Source organism: Budorcas taxicolor, chromosome X (genome assembly GCF_023091745.1).
Source record: "Budorcas taxicolor isolate Tak-1 chromosome X, Takin1.1, whole genome shotgun sequence".
Lineage (NCBI taxonomy): Eukaryota > Metazoa > Chordata > Mammalia > Artiodactyla > Bovidae > Budorcas > Budorcas taxicolor.
The window spans coordinates 8,714,403-8,733,887 of NC_068935.1; the positions used below are offsets into that span (position 1 = coordinate 8,714,403).

Sequence of the window (19,485 nt, forward strand, 5' to 3'; positions counted from 1 at the left end):
GATGCTGTTATCTGTTACCTGTCTTTTCCTAAACATACACTTTGTACTGCTTACTCGGTTCCTATTTATACTCCTATGATACAGAGCCACATGGAGTTCTCAATTCCAGTCCATGACGTGCTTTGCACTCTAATTTCTAATCGTGTTTGGGAAGCACTGAATCAGGAAGTATGTGTCTGAAAGGATGCTAATTTAAAATCCAAAATAGATTCAGTCTTTTTGAGTTTTAGATGATTGGAGATAGGGAATTTCTAAGCCTGGAAACTGATAACTTCAGGAGCAACTTTCCGGTTCAGGGCCTGAAAATCAGAAAAATTGATCTCATAAAATTTTCAGCACAATATTTCTGACAACTGCAAATTAGATAGCAGAATATCCAAAAATGACTTTCTGTAATGATCTATCATGGATCTGGGCAGAAGCCTGAAAGTCAGGAAAAATACTCTGCAACGTGGTGAGCAACCATTCTGTGGGTATCCTACGTGAATGAGTACCCTCCAAGGACTCAGCCTATATATGTGGCATTACTCACTCACTTGCCATCTCAGTTGTTTGCACTTTGTTTTGTCTGTAGTTTTTTTTTTTTTTTTAAGAAAAAAACACCAATTTCTATAAGCCTTTTGCCACCACCACACACGTAGCAATTTGCAATATCAAATACGACAATAGCACAGCTAGCAAAAGGGTTCTTTAAAGCAGGGGTGTCCACAGCAAAGTAGCGGCATTGGAAAGTACTCGAGCTTCAGAAACAACCATTTGGGGACTCAATTTCACATCACCAAATCAATGAATAGTACACAATAAATGACCATTAACTTGTCTACACTACAAAACAGTGGCAAAGTTATTAAAGGTGTCCAGAGCCTTTTTTTTTTTTTTGCTTTTTTTAAATGTAATCCTCCACAAACAATGGTAATTTTTATTATAATTTCGACATAGAAAAATATATAAATTCAAACACTTAATACATAATACTTTTCACAACTGAATTTGTCTCTGTTTCCCCAACATCAAGGCCTCATGAACGACTCAAGCCAAAGCTAATTTGCTCCAACGGAACACCCCTGCTGCCTGTTGAAACGAGAGGGATTGTCACAGATTGATAGTCATTTATAAACAATACATTTAGGGAAAGCTCTGAAATACAGCCACTCAAGAACCAACCATTGGTGAACAATTACAAGGATCAGCTACTGCTTCTTAGCTAGCCAGCATGGTTTCTCTCTTTCTTCTTCCCCAGAACTGATTTAGAGAATGATATCCTTCAGACGCTTTGCACCAGGAGACTCTTTGTCTCGACCTTCCTTCAGAATGGGGTTGACCTCATGCACGACTTTCTCGCCATCAGCTCCACGGGGTTCAGCTTCAGAGGGACGAGAAGGACCATTGTTGACATACTGCTCCAGATCACGGGCAGGGGGTGCCAGGGCAACAGTGTAAGACACAGAAGGCTTGGTAGGCAGAGGGCTCTTGAGGTGCAGAGGGGAAGTGACAGGGCTAATAGCCTCACAGCCATTGCCCGCCTCCCGGATAGCGCTGTTGACCTTGGGGCTACAGGTGGTCACATCAACAGTCCTTCTCCCTTTGAGGGTGGGCCTCTCCTCAGCTGGGTGGTCGCTGACATCCTTTCCAAAGGTTGCGAAAGTCCGCTTGGTGGGGCCGCAGTCGTCATAAGCTTCAACATCAGCAGCAGTAGCTTCAATGGACAGCGTGATGATGTTCCTCACATGTTCAGGGGACTTGGAGCAGGTGGGCATGGGATTCCGGGGCATCCAGCACCTGTCAGAGTGGCCAAGAATCCGGCATTCTTCCCTGCAATGAAATCCTTCATTCTGATCTGTTTGGAGAAAATTAAAAATGTCAATTTCATCAGCTTTTCCCAGGAATCATCGTTACTTCCCAGTGCTCAGGTTTCTTAGGTACCCAGAGATCCTTTGGGGAAATAACACTTTTAGATAGTCCTTTATTGCCTTTTGGGACAAGTGTGAAGAATTGGATTTTTAAAAAGCTGTAGATCTCCCCCCAAACACTCTCCTCCCTTTTTTATGATTATCTTTGTTGCTGCTTCCACTGCTGACAAAACTAAAAACCTAAAGGGAAACACACTATGATGAAAAATTTTATTCTTTTAAAAGTTTATCTGATGGTAAAGGTGCTGAGACTCAGCATTTTATCAACAATTCCTGCTAAAAATCAACTGTGTTTGAAACAGGTTCTAGCAGATATACTGAGAAGTCTTGGCCATGTTTTGGAGTAATAGCACTGTCAACCACATTCCTACCCTACTTGTCAATGATATTCAATGCTTAGTTTTAGATTAGTAACATACTCTTTGAAAACCCAATCACATCACTTTTTTTGGCCACCAGTCTCACCAGCCAATCTTCTCACTAAACCCTTTACATGACTTAGATTTCCCATGAGAAAGAATATACTGAGATCTCTTCCTTCAATCTGATCCAGAAGCTACACCTGGCCTTATGTACACATCCCTCATGGGTTGAACATCATTTAATTATATTCAGCTAGCCATTCCTTCTTATTTTTCTTATCTGCAATTTCATTTGGGTCATATTTCTTAACATAATTTCTTCATGGATTACTTTAACCCTATCATAGATGATCTTAGCACACAGAATTCATAATTAATGGTAAGACGTGTTTTTCTCTTTTTATCCCAGGTTCATTTAGAGTTAAGGTTTTAATTTGGCTCTCAGAAAAGCTTTCTATATGGGCTTCACTAAAGTATGGACTCAGGGTTAACTTCTACCTGTCCATTGGAAAACTGTTAATGTCTGGTTTAGAGCTCTAGTTTTTCAGATCAATTTATATTTATGTTACATTCTTGCATGAGGATGACCTAGTAAAATTTTTCATATCACACTGCACAATGCATCAAAGTATGAGCAGCTTAACATTTATAGATATCCTTGGGGTAGGACTGGAAGAGGTAGGGAGACAAGAAGAGATTGCAAAGACAAAAAAAATATCCATCAAAAAAAGTTGGAAATATGTGCTATGAGTGCTTTTTTTTTGCAGGAAGAAGTCTGCAATTCAGGGACTTGCCTGATATTAGTCTATATATAACACACCTTCCTTTACAATTGTATTTCTATTTTTTAGCATTTTTCTTGAGTTTTTAGAGTAAATGATACAGCAAAGAGATATTTCTCTGCCTCATTTACCGAAAGTTATTTTGGTAAAGGGGTACTTGGGAGGAGGCTCAAGAAATAATGGTTGAAATGAGTGTATATTTCATCATTTGGAGAAAAAGTGTTAGAAGCAGCTAAATGTCAAGGCTTAATCCAGGCTGAGTTCAGCTTTCAACATGACTCTGGAAATGGCTTTTGACCTAAATTACAGAAAAAACAGCCAAAGATAAGACCTCCTTCTGTATACCTTTACACAATTTGCTGACTTATCTTTAAGATGGCCAGTTTAAGCCCCCTTTCAATGCTGGAGAATGAAACTCTCCGAATTTTGCAGAGTTGGAACCAAATAACAAATGAGCATTATCACCAAGAAGATGAGTGCCTTCTTCATACATAGGACAAAGCTCCCACAAACTCCAGCACACTTCCACGTCAGGAATGCCTGACCACCTCTGAAAAACAAGGGTTTGTCAAAGCCGTTTCTCTGCCTCTTCCCTGTAAACTTTCATTGCTGCCACCTAATGACTTGTGTGCACCAGGATCCAGAGACCCCACAGACACTGAGACAAAACTGTGTGTGAGTGTCTCCTGTGGAGGTATGGGTCAGCAGTGGACTGCTGCAGGGGCACGGGCTCTGGTGCAGCAGACCCGGGTACGGCATAAGCCCTCTTGGAGGACGTCGCCATTAACCCCACCACCTAGTCACCAGAACTCTCCGTCAGAGAGCAGACAGACTGAAAACAACAATCACAGAAAACTAACCAATCTGATGACACAGACCACAGCTGTGTCTAACTCAATGAAACTATGAGCCATGCCATGTAGGGCCACCCAAGACAGGCGGGTCATAGTGGAGAGTTCTGACAAAACGTGGTCCACTGGAGAAGGGGATGGCAAACCACTTCAGTATTCTTGCCTTGAGAACCCCATGAACAGTATGAAAAGGCAAAAAGATAGGACAATGAAAGATGAACTCCCCAGGTCAGTAGGTGCCAAGTATGCTACTGGAGATCAGTAGAGAAATAACTCCAGAAAGAACAAAGAGACGGGGCCAAAGCAAAAACAACACAGAGTTGTGGATGTGACTGGTGATGGAAGTAAAGTCTGATGCTGCATAGGAACCTTGAATGTTAGGTCCATGAATCAAGGCAAATTGGAGGTGTCAAAGAGGAGATGGCAAGAGTAAACATTGACATTTTAGGAATCAGCGAACTGAAATGGACTAGAATGGGTGAATTTAACTCAGATGACCATTATATCTACTACTGTGGGCAAGAAGCCCTTAGAAGAAATGGTGTAGCCATCATAGTCAACAAGAGTCGGAAATGCAGTACTTGGATGCAATCTCAGAAATGAAAGAATGAACTCTGTCTGTTTCCAAGGCAAACCATTCAATATCATGCTCATTCAAGTCTATGCCCCGACCAGTAATGCTGAAGAAGCTGAAACTGAACAGTTCTATGAAGACTTACAAGACCTTCTAGAACTAACACCCCTAAAAGATGTCCTTTTCATTATAGGGGACTGGAATGCAAAAGTAGGAAGTTGAGAAATACCTGGAGCAACAGGCAAATTTGGCCTTGGAGTACAGAATGAAGCAGGGCAAAGGTTAACAGAGTTTTGCCAAGAGAATGCACTGATCATAGCAAACACCTTCTTCCAATGACACAAGAGAAGACTCTACACATGGACATTACCAGATGGTCAATGCCAAAATCGGATTGATTATATTCTCTGCAGCCAAAGATGGAGAAATTCTATACAGTCAACAAAAATAAGACCAGGGGCTGACTATGGCACAGACCATGAACTCCTTATTGCCAAATTCATACATTGAAGAAAGTATGGAAACCCACTAGAACATTCACGTATGCCCAAAATCAAATCCCTTATGATTATACAGTGGAAGTGATAAATAGATTCAAGGGATTAGATCCGATAGACAGAGTGCCTGAAGAACTATGGATGGAGGTTCATGACATTGTACAGGAGGCAGGGATCAAGATCATCCCCAAGGAATAGAAATGCAAAAAGGCAAAATGGTTATCTGATGAGACCTTACAAATAGCTGTGAATAGAAGAGAAGTGAAAGGCAAAGGAGAAAAGGAAAGATACACTCATTTGAATGCAGGGTTCCAAAGAATAGCAAGGAGAGATAAGAAAGCCTTCCTCAGTGATCAATGCAAAGAAATAGAAGAAAACAATAGAATGGGAAAGACTAGAGATCTTTTCAAGAAAATTAGAGATACCAAGGGAACATTTCATGCAAAGACTGGCACAATAAAGGACAGAAATGGTACGGACATAAGAGAAGCAGAAGATATTAACAGGTGGCAAGAATACACAGAAGAACTGTACATAAAAGATCTTCACCCTCCAGATAATCACAATGGTGTGATCACTCACATAGAGTCAGACATCCTGGAATGTGAAGTCAAGTGGGCCTTAGGAAGTATCACTATGAACAAAGTTAGTGGAGGTGATAGATTCCAGTTGAGCTATTTCAAATCCTAAAAGATGATGCAGTCAAAGTGCTGCACTCAATATGCCAGCAAATCTGGAAAACTCAGCAGTGGCCACAGGACTGGAAAAGGTCAGTTTTCATTCCAATCACAGAGAGGCCATGCCAAAGAATACTCAAACTACCACACAATTTCACTCATGCACACGCTAGTAAAGTAATGCTCAAAATTCTCCAAGCCAGGCTTCAACAGTACATGAACCGTGAACTTCCAGATGATGAAGCTCGATTTAGAAGAGGCAGAGGAACCAGAGATCAAATTGTCAACATCTGTTGGGTCATTGAAAAAGCAAGAGAGTTTCAGAAATATATCTACTTCTGCTTTATTAACTATGCCAAAGCCTTTGACTGTGTGGACCACAACTAACTCTGGAAAATTCTTAAATATATGGGAATACCAGACCACCTGACCTGCCTCTTGAGAAATCTGTATGCAGGTCAGGAAGCAACAGTTAGAACTGGACATGGAACAACAGACTGGTTCCAAATAGGAAAAGGAGTACGTCAAAGATGTATACTGCCACCCTGCTTATTTAACTTATATGCAGAGTACGTCATGAGAAACACTGGGCTGGATGGCGCACAACCTGGAAATATCAATAATCTCAAATATACAGATGACACCACCCTTATGGCAGAAAGGAAAGAAGAACTAAAGAACCTCTTGATGAAAGTGAACAAGGAGAGTGAAAAGGTTGGCTTAAAGCTCAACATTCAGATAACTAAGATCATGGCATCTGGTCCCATCACTTCATGGGAAACAGATGGAGAAACAGCAGAAACAGTGATAGACTTTATTTTGGGGGGCTTCAAAATCATTGCAGATGGTGACTACAGCCATGAAATTAAAAGATGCTTACTCCTAGAAGAAAAGTTATGATCAACCTAGACAGCATATTAAAAATCAAAGACATTACTTTGCCAACAAAGGTCCGTCTAGTCAAAACTATGGTTTTTCCAGTAGTCATGTATGAATGTGAGAGTTGGGCCATAAAGAAAGCTGAGCACCAAAGAACTGATGCTTTTGACCTGTGGTGTTGGAGAAGACTCTTGAGAGTCCCTTCGACTGCAAGGAGATCCAACCAGTCCATCCTAAAGGAAATCAACCCTGAAAATTCATTGGAAGGACTGATGCTGAAGCTGAAGCTACAATACTTTGGCCACCTGATGTGAAGAACTGACTAATTGGAAAAGACCCTGATGCTTGGAAAGATTGAAGGCGGTAGGAGAAGGGGACCACAGAGGACGAGATGGTTGGATGGCATCACTGACTCAATGGACATGAGTTTGAGTAAACTCTGGGAGTTGGTGATGGGCAGGGAGTCCTGGCCTGCTTTATTCCAAGGGGCTGTAAAGAGTCAGACCCAACTGAGCAACTGAAATGAACTGAACTGAATTGAACTGATGACTTATCATCATTCAAAACATGTGTGTTCCTGGGACGCTGAAAGTATGGGAAACATGTTGGGATATACATGGGAAACACTTAGTGTAGACCCAAACATTATGAGTGAAAGAGTCTATAGCTGATCCACCCACATTTTTTCATTCAAATCTAGTGCTTTCTCCAGAAGACCCCAGGATCCCTATAGTAGGACAGAATTCACACCTCAGAGTTTTCCCAAATATGTTTCTTCTTCAACATTTCCTCTGAGGCCTATCTTGTAACTCTCCAAGTAATACCTGTAAAGAATTAGTCTGACTATTTGTTTGGAGGTGGAGAATAAAGAGGTGCAACTGGAGGACCAGTCCAATAACTAACTTCCCCATCTACAATTCTGAGTAAGAGTTCCCTAGAAGTCTGGAGAGGCAGGTAGGGAGGAAGGGAGAGAGAGAGAAGAAGGAAGAAAAGAAAAAAAATGTTCAGAAGGTTATGGGATCCCTGGCCATTTTGTCCAAAATTAAGGCAAGGAGGCATAGAGCTCTTAGCCTTTGAACCCTGAAACTGCAGCCATATGACCAGCTATGAAGAGGAAATCCCAGGTGAACTTCAGACTGATATTGCTCATACTCCCAGGGCAGAGCAGTGATGAACTACAATCTAGGAGAATATTCCCAATAGGTTCAAAATAAAGCTCTTTTAAGTCTCAAGTTTTGAGTTTCAAGTGGTTGTCTTAAAATGTGAAGATGTAGCTCTTTTTTCAACACAATTCAGTAAGAGAATGCCATCCATGGGTCACCCCCAATCCATGTACAGTTCTCCTTCCCTATGCTGAGTGAGTGATAGTCACTCAGTCATGTCTGACTCCTTATGACTGTAGCCTGACAGGCTGCTCTGTCCTGTCCTCTGGAATTTTTCAGACAAGAATCTTGGAATGGGTTGCCATTTCCTTCTCCATTCCCTATGGTAGGCTTCTTCAAATGAACGTGAGGAGACCTGGATCCCCAGCATACACAGAGGGCAAAGACTCCAGAGTCAGACACCTGTGAGATCTTATGAACTGAGGAAGACCAGAGCAGGGAACTTAGGCATGTCATAAGTTTCTCTGCAAAGACAGTACTTGCTTTCAGCTGGCCCACTGCCTAAGTGAATAGATCACTCTCAGGGAAGAGGAAAAGGTAAACTTACTCAGGGACCCCAGGAATGCAATTAGTTTAAGCCTACATACCAATTTCACTAAGCCCACTTCAGTCCTATAGAGTGAGAATAATATGCAATTTTCTTGGATTAATTACGTGTACATATTAGGTACACTGCTCTTACCCCATGCAAGTGAAGACTTGAATCTAAAAGATTTATTTACTCACAATGTCTCACTCTTGGCTTAGATCTAATCTCTTTATTTCCTTAAATCCTTACCAAGGGCAGAGACAAGACTTGCTGTTTATCATTTTAGTATCAAACAACACTCAGTGACATTTGTGTCAATACTACTGAAACAAAATCTAACCTAGCTTTAGTGTTTATGGACATATGAAATATGAAAGAAAACATGGAGAATATAAGTGGACAGAAAGAAAGTGTCTTCCCAACCCAAGGCAATCTACATTCATAAATGTAATGTAGATGGATTGTTGTTGTGTGTTTAGTTGCTGAGTCATGTCTGACTGATTTGTGACCCTATGGACTGTAGCCTATTAGGCTCCTCTGTCCATGCAATTCTTCAGGTAAGAATGCTGGAGTGGGTTCAGGGGATCCTCCCAACCCAGGGATCGAACCCAGATCTCCTGCATTGGCAGGTGGGTTATTTACCACTGAGCCACCAAGGAAGCCCCTAATGCAGACGAATTACCTTTTGAAAATCAAACCTTCAGTTTAGTAAGGAAATTAAGTGTGCATTAAAAGTGAGAAAGTCATGACACAAAGTCCCTTTAAGAATAGCAGTGATGACAAACCAGATGAAAAAGGCAAAGAGACTACTTCTGGAATTGCCTAGGCCTGATACAGATCATATGCCTGCCATCATGTAACACTGTGGCTAGGGATGGAGCTATGAGACCAGAGAGAAACCATTTGGCATCATCACAAGTTAATTGTCAAGATGCTGGCTCCAGGTGAAATAGAGGTAAGCTAACACTTCACTGGAGGAAACACAAGCTGGGAAGGAAGATTGCCGGGAAAAATATCAGTAACCTCAGATATGCAGATGACACCACCATTATGGCAGAAAGTGAAGAGGAACTAAAAAGCCTCTTGATGAAAGTGAAAGTGCAGAGTGAAAAAGTTGGCTTAAAGCTCAAAATTCAGAAAACAAAGATCATGGCATCCGGTCCCATCACTTCATGGGAAATAGATGGGGAAACAGTGGAAACAGTGTCAGACTTTAATCTTTTGGGCTCCAAAATCACTGCAGATGGTGACTGCAGCCATGAAATTAAAAGACACTTACTCCTTGGAAGAAAAGTTATGACCAACCTAGATAGCATATTCAAAAGCAGAGACATTACTTTGCCGACTAAGGTCCGTCTAGTCAAGGCTATGGTTTTTCCTGTGGTCATGTATGGATGTGAGAGTTGGACTGTGAAGAAGGCTGAGCACCGAAGAATTGATGCTTTTGAACTGTGGTGTTGGAGAAGACTCTTGAGGGTCCCTTGGACTGTAAACTTGTGATGATGCAAAGGAGATCCAACCAGTCCATTCTGAAGGAGATCAGCCCTGGGATTTCTTTGGAGGGAATGATGCTCAAGCTGAAACTCCAGTACTGTGGCCACCTCACGAGAAGAGTTGACTCATTGGAAAAGACTCTGATGCTGGGAGGGATTGGGGGCAGGAGGAGAAGGGGAAGACAGAGGATGAGATGGCTGGATGGCATCACTGACTCGATGGACGTGAGTCTGAGTGAACTCCGGCAGTTGCTGATGGACAGGGAGGCCTGGAGTGCTGTGACTCATACGGTCGCAAAGAGTCAGACACGACTGAGCGACTGAACTGAACTGAACAATTCACCAGTTCCTGGCTAAGATTTCTTGTATAAGCCTATTTGTGACTATACCTTGCTATAAATTGCTGGGAGAAATATCAATAACCTCAGATATGCAGATGACACCACCCTTATGGCAGAAAGTGAAGAGGAACTAAAGAGCCTCTTGAGAAAAGTGAAAGAGGAGAGTGAAAAAGTTGACTTAAAGCTCAACATTCAGAAAACTAAGATCATGGCATCTGGTCCCATCACTTCATGGCAAATAAATGGAGAAACAGTGTAAACAGTGAAAGATTTTATTTTGGGGGGCTCCAAAATCACTGCAAATGGTGACTGCAGCCATGAAATTAAAAGACACTTACTCCTTGGAAGAAAAGTTATGACCAATCTAGACAGCATATTAAAAAGCAGAGACACTACTTTGCCAACAAAGGTCCATCTACTCAAAGCTATGGTTTTTCCAGTAGTCATGTATGCATGTGAGAGTTGGACTATAAAGAAAGCTGAGTGCCAAAGAACTGATGCTTTTGACCTGTGGTGTTGGAGAAGACTCTTGAGAGTCCCTTGGACTGCAAGGAGATCCAACCAGTCCATCCTAAAGGAAATCAGTCCTGAATATTCACTGGAAGGGCTGATGTTGAAGCTGAAACTCCCAACACTGGCCACCTGATGTGAAGAGCTGAGTCATTTGAAAAGACCCTGATGCTGCTGGGAAAGATTGAAGGCAGGAGGAGAAAGGGACGACAGAGGATGCGATGGTTGGATGGCATCACCGACTCAGTTGGCATGAGTTTAAGTAAACTCCAGGAGTTGGTGATGGACAGGGAGGCCTGGCACGCTGCAGTCCATGGGGTTGCAAAGAGTTGGACATGACTGAGCGACTGAACTTACCAACCGTGCTATATCTTTCTGTGAAAGTATTAACCTGTGTGCGTGCTAAGTCGCTTCAGTCATGCCCAACTCTTTGTGACACTAGGAATGTAGCCCACCAGGCCCCTCTGTTCTTAGAGTTCTCAAGGCAACAATACTGTAGTGGGTTTCCATTCCCTTCTCCATGGGATTGTCCCAACCCAGAGATGAAGCCTGCATCTCCTCCAGCTCCTGCATTGCTGGCGTATTGCTTACCACTGAGCTACCAGGGGAAGCGCAGAAGTATTAACCTAAGTTTTAACCTAAGCCTAGGCAAAGCAAAATATAAGACTCTAGAACCCATACATAGTTGTAGAAATTTAAACATATGCACATGTACAGATGAATGAAAGCAGCTGTCTTTATTTCAAATACACACATGATTGGGGTGAACCATGAATTTGCACATTGGTCTTCCCTGCTTCTGAATGTGCCCTAGGATCTGCAAATAAATAAATGAAGAGAATGCATAAGTTTGGAAAAGAACATGAATCTTGAGGCTACAGAACACCTTAGTTCAAAACAGATCCAATTATTCTAGACAATTTTTTTAATATAGAGAAAAGATAAAGCTTCTTCAATCTAGGTAGTAATAAATAAATTTTCAGTCACAACTTTTCATTAGGGACTTTGGTGAGAGGCTCCCAAAACTTCTGGCAAAAAAAAAAAAATTAATCTTAAAACATGAGTCCTATGAGAACACAGGAGGCCTAAGAGGCAGCAATGTCTAAGTCACAGTGGATAAGGAAGTAATTCAAATAGAAAACGAATAGAATATGTTATTTTGTGTAGATAATAGCAAAACTGTTTGCTGCAATTACTCTCTTCCTCAGGACATGAAACTGCTGTCTCTTCAGATGTGGGCAAACAATATGCTTCCACACTATAGAAAGAGCTTACCAAAGGTCCCAACCAAAGTAAAAAAGAAAATGATGAAAACATCACCTCAGGCTTTGCTAAAACTTTCAAAGTCTTGGTGGAATAGAACAGCTGAGAGGCTCTGTTGGGTTTGTATAGGTGTCCAGTTACAATGGATGTGTTCAATAATGCTGGCACTCTGTATTGTGATTCAGAGTTTGCTGTATTAACTCAAAGATTCCGATGATCAGAGACAAAACTCCAGGACTAAACTAGTTCAAGGTAAGAGTTACAAGAGCAATCTGTTACCTCCTCAAAAGTGATCTGCAATCAATGAGGCAGAAAAGGAAAGTTAAAGTGAATTCCAGTTCCTGAGAGCTCAAGTAGTTAGCTATTTCTAAGTAACAGCAATAACATAACGTAGAAACAGGTGATGTATAAATCAGAAAAGCTTCCTGCATTGTACTCATATCTATTCACTTAGCTTACCCTGCATAACACCATAAGCAAAATAATCTATGATCAAAGCGGGCAATTTTTATGAAAAACAATGGAAGGGATTGTGGCAATGATTATGAAGTGGTTAAATGCTATTAAAATTGATCACATGAACCTAATCAAGAAAACATAGCTATTGAGAAGTGTCCCCTCTTGGCCTACCTAATTCCCGTACATCTGAAGCAGACATAACAAACTGCCTACCAAACTTTCATATCTATTTTTTATACTAGAAATGGGGCTTCCCTCATAGCTCAGTGGGTAAAGAACCTGCCTGCAATGCAGGAGACCCTGGTTTGATTGCTGGGTTGGGAAGATCCCTGGGAGAAGGGAATGGCAACCTACTCCAGTATTCTTGCCTGGAGAATCCCCTGGGCAGAGGAGCCTGGCAGGCTACAGTCTATGGGGTCACAGAGTCAGACACAACTTAGTGACCAAACCACCACCATACTTGGAAACAGAACCCCTCTCCTGTTAAGACTGGCAATGTGCCAGCTAAAAATCTACATTTTCCAGTATTCTCTGTAGATAGGGGTGGCCATGTAACTAAGAGTCAGTCAATGTTATGGAGGTAGGATATAAAAAATCTCCTTAAAAGAGGGGAACTGACTTAGCTGGGGGACCTTTCTCCTTATTCCTCCCTGCTTTGTCCTATCTGAAATGGAGACATAATGGGTAGAGCTATAGCATCCATCTTACTACCATGGGGCAACTCTGAGGATGGAAGCCACATGCCTATGAATAGCAGAGTAAAAAGATATAAGGACTATGGGATATTGGAGATACTCCTAGCCCCACCTTACTAGACCAGAACTTCTTTTAAATAAGAGGAAAAAAAGCCTCTCTCTTATTTAATTCAGGGGCTTCCATGGTGATAAGGAATCTGCCTACAGTGCAGGAGATGTGAGTTCAATCCCAGGGTTGGGAAGGCTCCCTGAAGAAGGAAATGGCAACCCACTCCAGTTTTTTGCCTGGAGAATCCTGTGGACAGAGAAGCCTGGTGGGCTACAGTCCATGGGGTCACAAAAGAGTCAGACACAATTTAGCAACTGAGCATGCATGCTTATTAAATTCATAATTTATTTTCCTTAGTTGAGAAAAAGGGATTTTTTTTGCAAGCAATCAAACACTATTCATATCTGATACATTATCCTTAAAGTCTCAACTTAAATGTTACTTCCTCAGGGAATCTTTCGCAGATTTCTTAGATTAAGGTAGGCCCCATCAGTTGGGTTCAGTCGCTCAGTCATGTCCGACTCTTAGTGACCCCATAGACTGCAGCACGCCAGACTTCCCTGTCCATCACCAACTCCTGGAGCTTGCTCAAACTCATGTCCATTGAGTTGGTGATGCCATCCAACCATCTCATCCTCTGTCGTCCCCTTCTCCTCCTGCCTTCAATCTTTCCCAGCATTAGAGTCTTTTCCAATGAGTCAGTTCTTTGCATCAGGTGGCCAAAGTATTGGAGTTTCAGCTTCAGCAACAGTCCTTCCAGTGAATATTCAGGACTGATTTCTTTTAGGATTGACTGGTTGGATCTCCCTGTAGTCCAAGGGACTCTCAAGAGTCTTCTCCAACATCACAGTTCAAAAGCATCAATTCTTCAGCACTCAGCTTTCTTTATAGTCCAACTCTCACATCCATACATGACTACTGGAAAACCCATAGTTTTGACTAGACGGACCTTTGTTGGCAAAGTAATGTCTTGCTTTTTAATATGCTGTCTAGGTTGGTCATAGCTTTTCTTCCAAGGAGCAAGCATCTTTTAGTTTCATGGCTGCAGTCACCATCTGCAGTGATTTTAGAGCCCAGAAAATAAAGTCTGTCACTGTTCGCATTGTTGCCCCATCTATTTGCCATGAAGTGATGGGACCAGATGCCATGATCTTCGTTTTCTGAATGTTAAGTTTTAAGCCAGCTTTTTCATTCCCCTCTTTCACTTTCATTTTGCTTTCTGCCATAAGGGTGGTGTCATTTGAATATGTGAGGTTATTGATATTTCTCCAAGCCGGGAAAAAGGTAGGTCTCATACCATCTCCTTTTATATTACTCATCATACTTGTAATTGCTTGTTTTATATATATATATAATGCCAGCTTGTAAACTCTAAATGAGCAAAGATTACATATGTTTTGTTCCCTCTCAGGCCAACATAGCCTTCCAGTGGCACAGCACAAAGCAGGTACTCACATAACATTTTAACTGAATGAAAAAAGTAATGAAAAATGACAGCAACAAAACGAGAATCTTGGTCAACACACCAGATACTGTACCACTAACCCAATGCCTAAAACCAGAAATAACTAGCATATTCTATTTAGTAGAGATGCTATGAAAACCTACATAGAAAATTATGTAGCTTTGCTGAAGACAATAAAGTAAGTGAACACTTGAGAAACATAAAAGTCAAGCGTCATCTCAGCCCCTTAGTGGCTTCCCGCACACTACATGCAGATCTTCAAGAGATCTGTTATGTTTTGATGTCCAGTTGAAAATAATATTTGTCATGTACCTTGGAGTTTTTAATTCTAACAATAGTTAATTGGGCCTGTACTCTGATAAGTTAACAACACAATAAGCAGAAACATCCATTTTATGAAATTAATCTATTGTTCAAATACCCACCACAGATGCTGGCTCTTCCTGGCAAAACTAATTTAAATACCCAATGAAGAATTAATGCTTAAGTCAAATATGCTTGGGAATTACCAAACGAAAGAATTATTCTGTAAATAAGTCTTCAAATATTTTAAGGCCTGCAAAGTGTCAGGAGATAAACATCCATCCTTTATTTGTAACTTAACAAGGTGAACAGAGTAGCAAGGGACTCTGGAAAAGGAAAGGAGGGATGGGAGAGGGAAAGAAAAGAGAGCAGGAAACACCATCTAGGCTTCGGATATTGCATCTTAGTTTTATCTGACTGACATCTTAAGGACTGAGCTTCTTTGGGTTATTTAGATACCATTTGAGCATCTTTGAAAATTCAATAAGGGCTTTGAAAAATCACAATTTCCCAAAACCCTACCCTTCCCCAGCTGTAATTCTGGGAGTTTATGCTCATTTCCTAATGGACTAAAAGTTTCTGCAAGAAAAGATGGGGCTCCATCTGTAAACTATTCAAGGCTACACCAGTGATGGCTGAGAGTTTTCTAGAGACTCATGAACCAATCACACCAAGCTATCCTGTAGCCAACCAGTGTGACAAGAAAGAAGTAAATCACAGATTACATACACTACAAACAGCTCCTTGTCTCTTTCTCACTCTCCTCATCTTTTTCTCTCAGCATCTTCTACCATTTTGGTGCTTCCCTAATGCTTTCTCTCTGTTCTCCTGTTCCCTAGCCTCCTGCTAGTCAGTAGCCCTACCTACGGCACTATGGCCTCACAGACAACAGGCAGAAGGGGTAGGATGCCAGAACTGTGATTAGCATTCAAAACACCTATGTGGTATTATTTGACAGATGCCAAAGAAGTATACAGTAAAACAGCACTTAGACCATGAAGAGGGAGTCCCACATTTTTCATTTACTATGTACAGGCATTAAAGGTCATTGTTAAAATAAGAGGATTCACTATCAAATTGAGATCATCAAATTATCTTTGGTCATATATCAAAGCCCTGGGTAAATGGTACCAGGAAAGGAGAGTTTGATAGGGTAAGCAGGACTAGAAATGTCTGGAGGCAGAGATACCTCAGGAAAGGCAAGGTGGGGATAGGGTGTGGGAACAAAGTTCCTGAGACAGACAGGGAGAAAAGTCAGCCCTGATCAGCATAAGTTGGCATTTTCAGGATGGCTAACAAGTTAAACAGCAGGAATTCTGTGAACTTTAATTTTAGCTTGCAATAAAGAAGATGGTTGAAAAGACTGATGAATTCCAACCTTTTCCTAGACCATTTGACAAATCAGCATCAGTTAGCAAGTGCCACCCAATATTTGGTCTCTGTGATGCCAAAGAGTATGTGGGCCTCTACTCTCATTCACAGTCTATGCACCTGTAATTCACATGCAACATGAAAATAGATTAAAAAGATGCCCCTTCCAGAATGCAAAGCAATTGAATTATCTTCAATGGAATCTTCAGTGCTGAGCTGGTCAGAGAGACAAAGTTAAAACATATTGAAGTCTAAGTGGTTGAGAATTTAATATTTATGATAGATGAGAGTGTGGCATATACAGTCATACCATCTAAGTTGCAATTTTGGCAATCACAATAGTTCCTGGAGTTTTCATTTTTGTACTGGGGCTCAATTCAATTCAATCCATAACGAAGATTTCAAGATGTGTATAAGTACAAATCATTTGTGCTGATGCATGGGGAGCAAGGAAATGAAGCAGAAGGCTGCCTAGAAAATTGAGACAGAGAAATAAGAGGCGCTGACAGTGACTGAGATAAGCAGAGATTGACTAGGCTGGAATGTTTGTATTTTGGTTTCTATGGTGGAGCAAATTATTTGACTAAGTGCTGCACTTCATCGAGGGGCTTAGCAACCATTTGAAAAAGCTATACAAGTAAAATACGAGGTGTCACAGAAGACCACTGAACTATTCCCCCAAAGGAGGAACACTGAGATACTGCAACTCTGAGCAAAGAGGGACTATTTTTGAGTTTCATTCTACCATATCCACAGAATTAAGTCTCTTAGCCTATATCCATGGGACAGCTATCACACCTCATCACTTCTGCAAGAGTTCAAACCAAATGTTTGACTTTGTGTAGACAAAAAACAGACCATTTCACACATTATACAGGTGGTTATGTCACTGTGAAGACAGAACTTTTAGATGATACTTAGTAGCCCTGAATCCAATGTTATTGCCAACTTGGTTTCACTCTTTCATCAAAAATAAGGAAGTCACTGATACATACATCATTAGCATGAGAAAAAAGCCACTTTTATTCTGGTCTTAAGTTTCTAGGTATAGGTCACAATAGGTTGTGAAGATGGCAGAAATAAGGCTGGTACAGAAAGCAAGAGGGACAGGGCATGTTAGGTAAAAGAAAAATCTTCCCTTTTTGAGTGAAAATTTAATGTTGGTGGGAGAAAATGGAGCCAGCTGCTAGAGTTCTTAACAGGAACTGACACTTCTTTCAATCAAGTCCCAGGACATTTAGTTTTGTGGAACAGGCAATGCTATACATGAGTCAATGAAAAATCTTGCAACTCTAACTTCTAAATTCTTTAAAGATTCTCAACTGCAAAAATGCCCCTGTTACTGGGTGGAGAAGCTAAGAAGCAACATCAGTAATTCTCCAGTCACTTCCTTCCTGTTTGAAAAATAAAGTGCTCAATAAACCAATCACTGTTTCTTGCAATGATTCAAAAAGATAGTGTGTGTCATATCATCAGCTAGCTAAGAATCACTAGAAATAGTCACTGGAAGCAAATAAGAGTGTCAGAGGGATTAATATCTATTAACTACCTAGGTTGGATTATTCATTACCAACAAAAGGAAAAGTCTATCATTATCTTGATATTTCAGCATAACTTCAGCAACCATCTGGAATACTGTAATTGCAATGACACTGCTTCTGGGTACAGCAAACAGCACAATCATTAAAAAAAATTCATTTCAAATATGTGCCTGGAAGCTAATAAATTTTACAGCAGTTTCAACCTTTCCTCATTGCAACAAAGAAAAGCATCGTTCCAGACAAATTAAAAGTAAATTGATTGCTTAGGGGACTCAATTCAAATATCACTTTTCCATGTTAGAAATCTCTTTTCTTAAAACATTAGAGAGAGAGAGAATGAATGAATCTTAGATGGGGGAGTGAGATGGATGATGGAGATAGTGAGTGTGAAAGGGACAGAAGCCAGTATATGAAAAAAAAAAAAAAAAAATATATATATATATATATATAGCAGCAAGGGAAAGTGAGAGATAACCAAAACCATTAAATCCTTGTTTGCAAAACCAGGTAGAAGTCAACTTAAAATGAATGCAAATATGTCACTGGGGTGCAGGCCTAACATTTGTGCTGGAATTTATTAATAATAACTATGAATAATGAATACCAGAATTGAAGGGATCAAATGCCATTTTCTGTGTTTACGTGTCATTATCCATCTTTCACAGACAATGCTCAATTTTATTCATTTGCTCTTTTCCTTAGAATTTGAATTATTCTTTTTCCAGTTGTCCACTTAATCATAAAGAAAGCTGAATGCCGAAGAACTGATGCTTTTGAACTGTGGTGTTAGAGAAGACTCTTGAGAGTCCCTTGGACTGCAAGGAGATCCAACCAGTCCATCCTAAAGGAGATCAGTCCTGGGTGTTCATTGGAAGGACTGATGCTGAAGCTGAAACTCCAATACTTTGGCCACCTGATGCGAAGAGTTGACTCATTTGAAAAGACCCTGATGCTGGGAAAGATTGAGGGCAGGAGGAGAAGGGGACGACAGAGGATGACATGGTTGGATGGCATCACCGACTCAATGGACATGAGTTTGGGTAAACTCCGGGAATTGGTGATGGACAGGGAGGCCTGGTGTGCTGCAGTTCAAGGGGTCGCAAAGAGTCAGACACGACTGAGCGACTGAACTGAACTCAGTTATACGAGTAGGAGAAGCCAAGCTATACTTTTCAGGGTGTTGCCTCAAAAGCGATTAGACCAATTCAGAAGCAAGGCCAAGTAATAAAGTTTTTAAGGAAGCTTGATAATTTGAAGGCACCAGACACTAGTCTTGCTGCTCATTTTAGGAAGAAAAAACTCTTTACAATTTTAGCACATAGTGGTTCCAGTATAACCTCCTGACCTTCAGCTTGTCCAAGTGTACTTGGAAAGAAAGAATGGCTGCTCCATCTGAAGCATCAAGAAAGTCTTGGATTCTCTCTGCACCACAGATGTGAGGGCTTTTTTCTGAGTTGGTTTGAACTCTGAATACAGAAATAGCAGAAGGTTTTTCGGTTGAGATGACCTGAGTTAAGACATTCTGACATGGCTCTAGAAAAAATTCTATGTAAGAGCTGATACATAGTAATCCTGAATTATAGCCACAAAAAACTATCACAGATACACATGTGTGTACATACACACATTCACCAGCACCACTATTAGTCCTCATCATCCTGAATACTCATCTCCATTCACAAGTTAAAACAATGACACATCAATCGTATCTTAGTAAAGCTGGAAAAAAAAAAAATAGAACAAATCAAAAGATTACTAAAAACCTGTCTGG

At 40.8% G+C, this 19,485-nt stretch overlaps 1 protein-coding gene across 1 annotated transcript in view; it reads right to left on the bottom strand.

The window, feature by feature from the left end:
• Window positions 1-1,247: 1,247 nt before the first annotated feature.
• Window positions 1,248-19,485, bottom strand: part of PCDH19 (protocadherin 19) — a 125,354-nt gene continuing 107,116 nt past the window's right edge. The window contains exon 6 of the mRNA XM_052663666.1: window positions 1,248-1,837. Coding sequence (XP_052519626.1) covers window positions 1,248-1,837 — 590 coding nt within the window. The remainder of the gene's footprint in view (window positions 1,838-19,485) is intronic.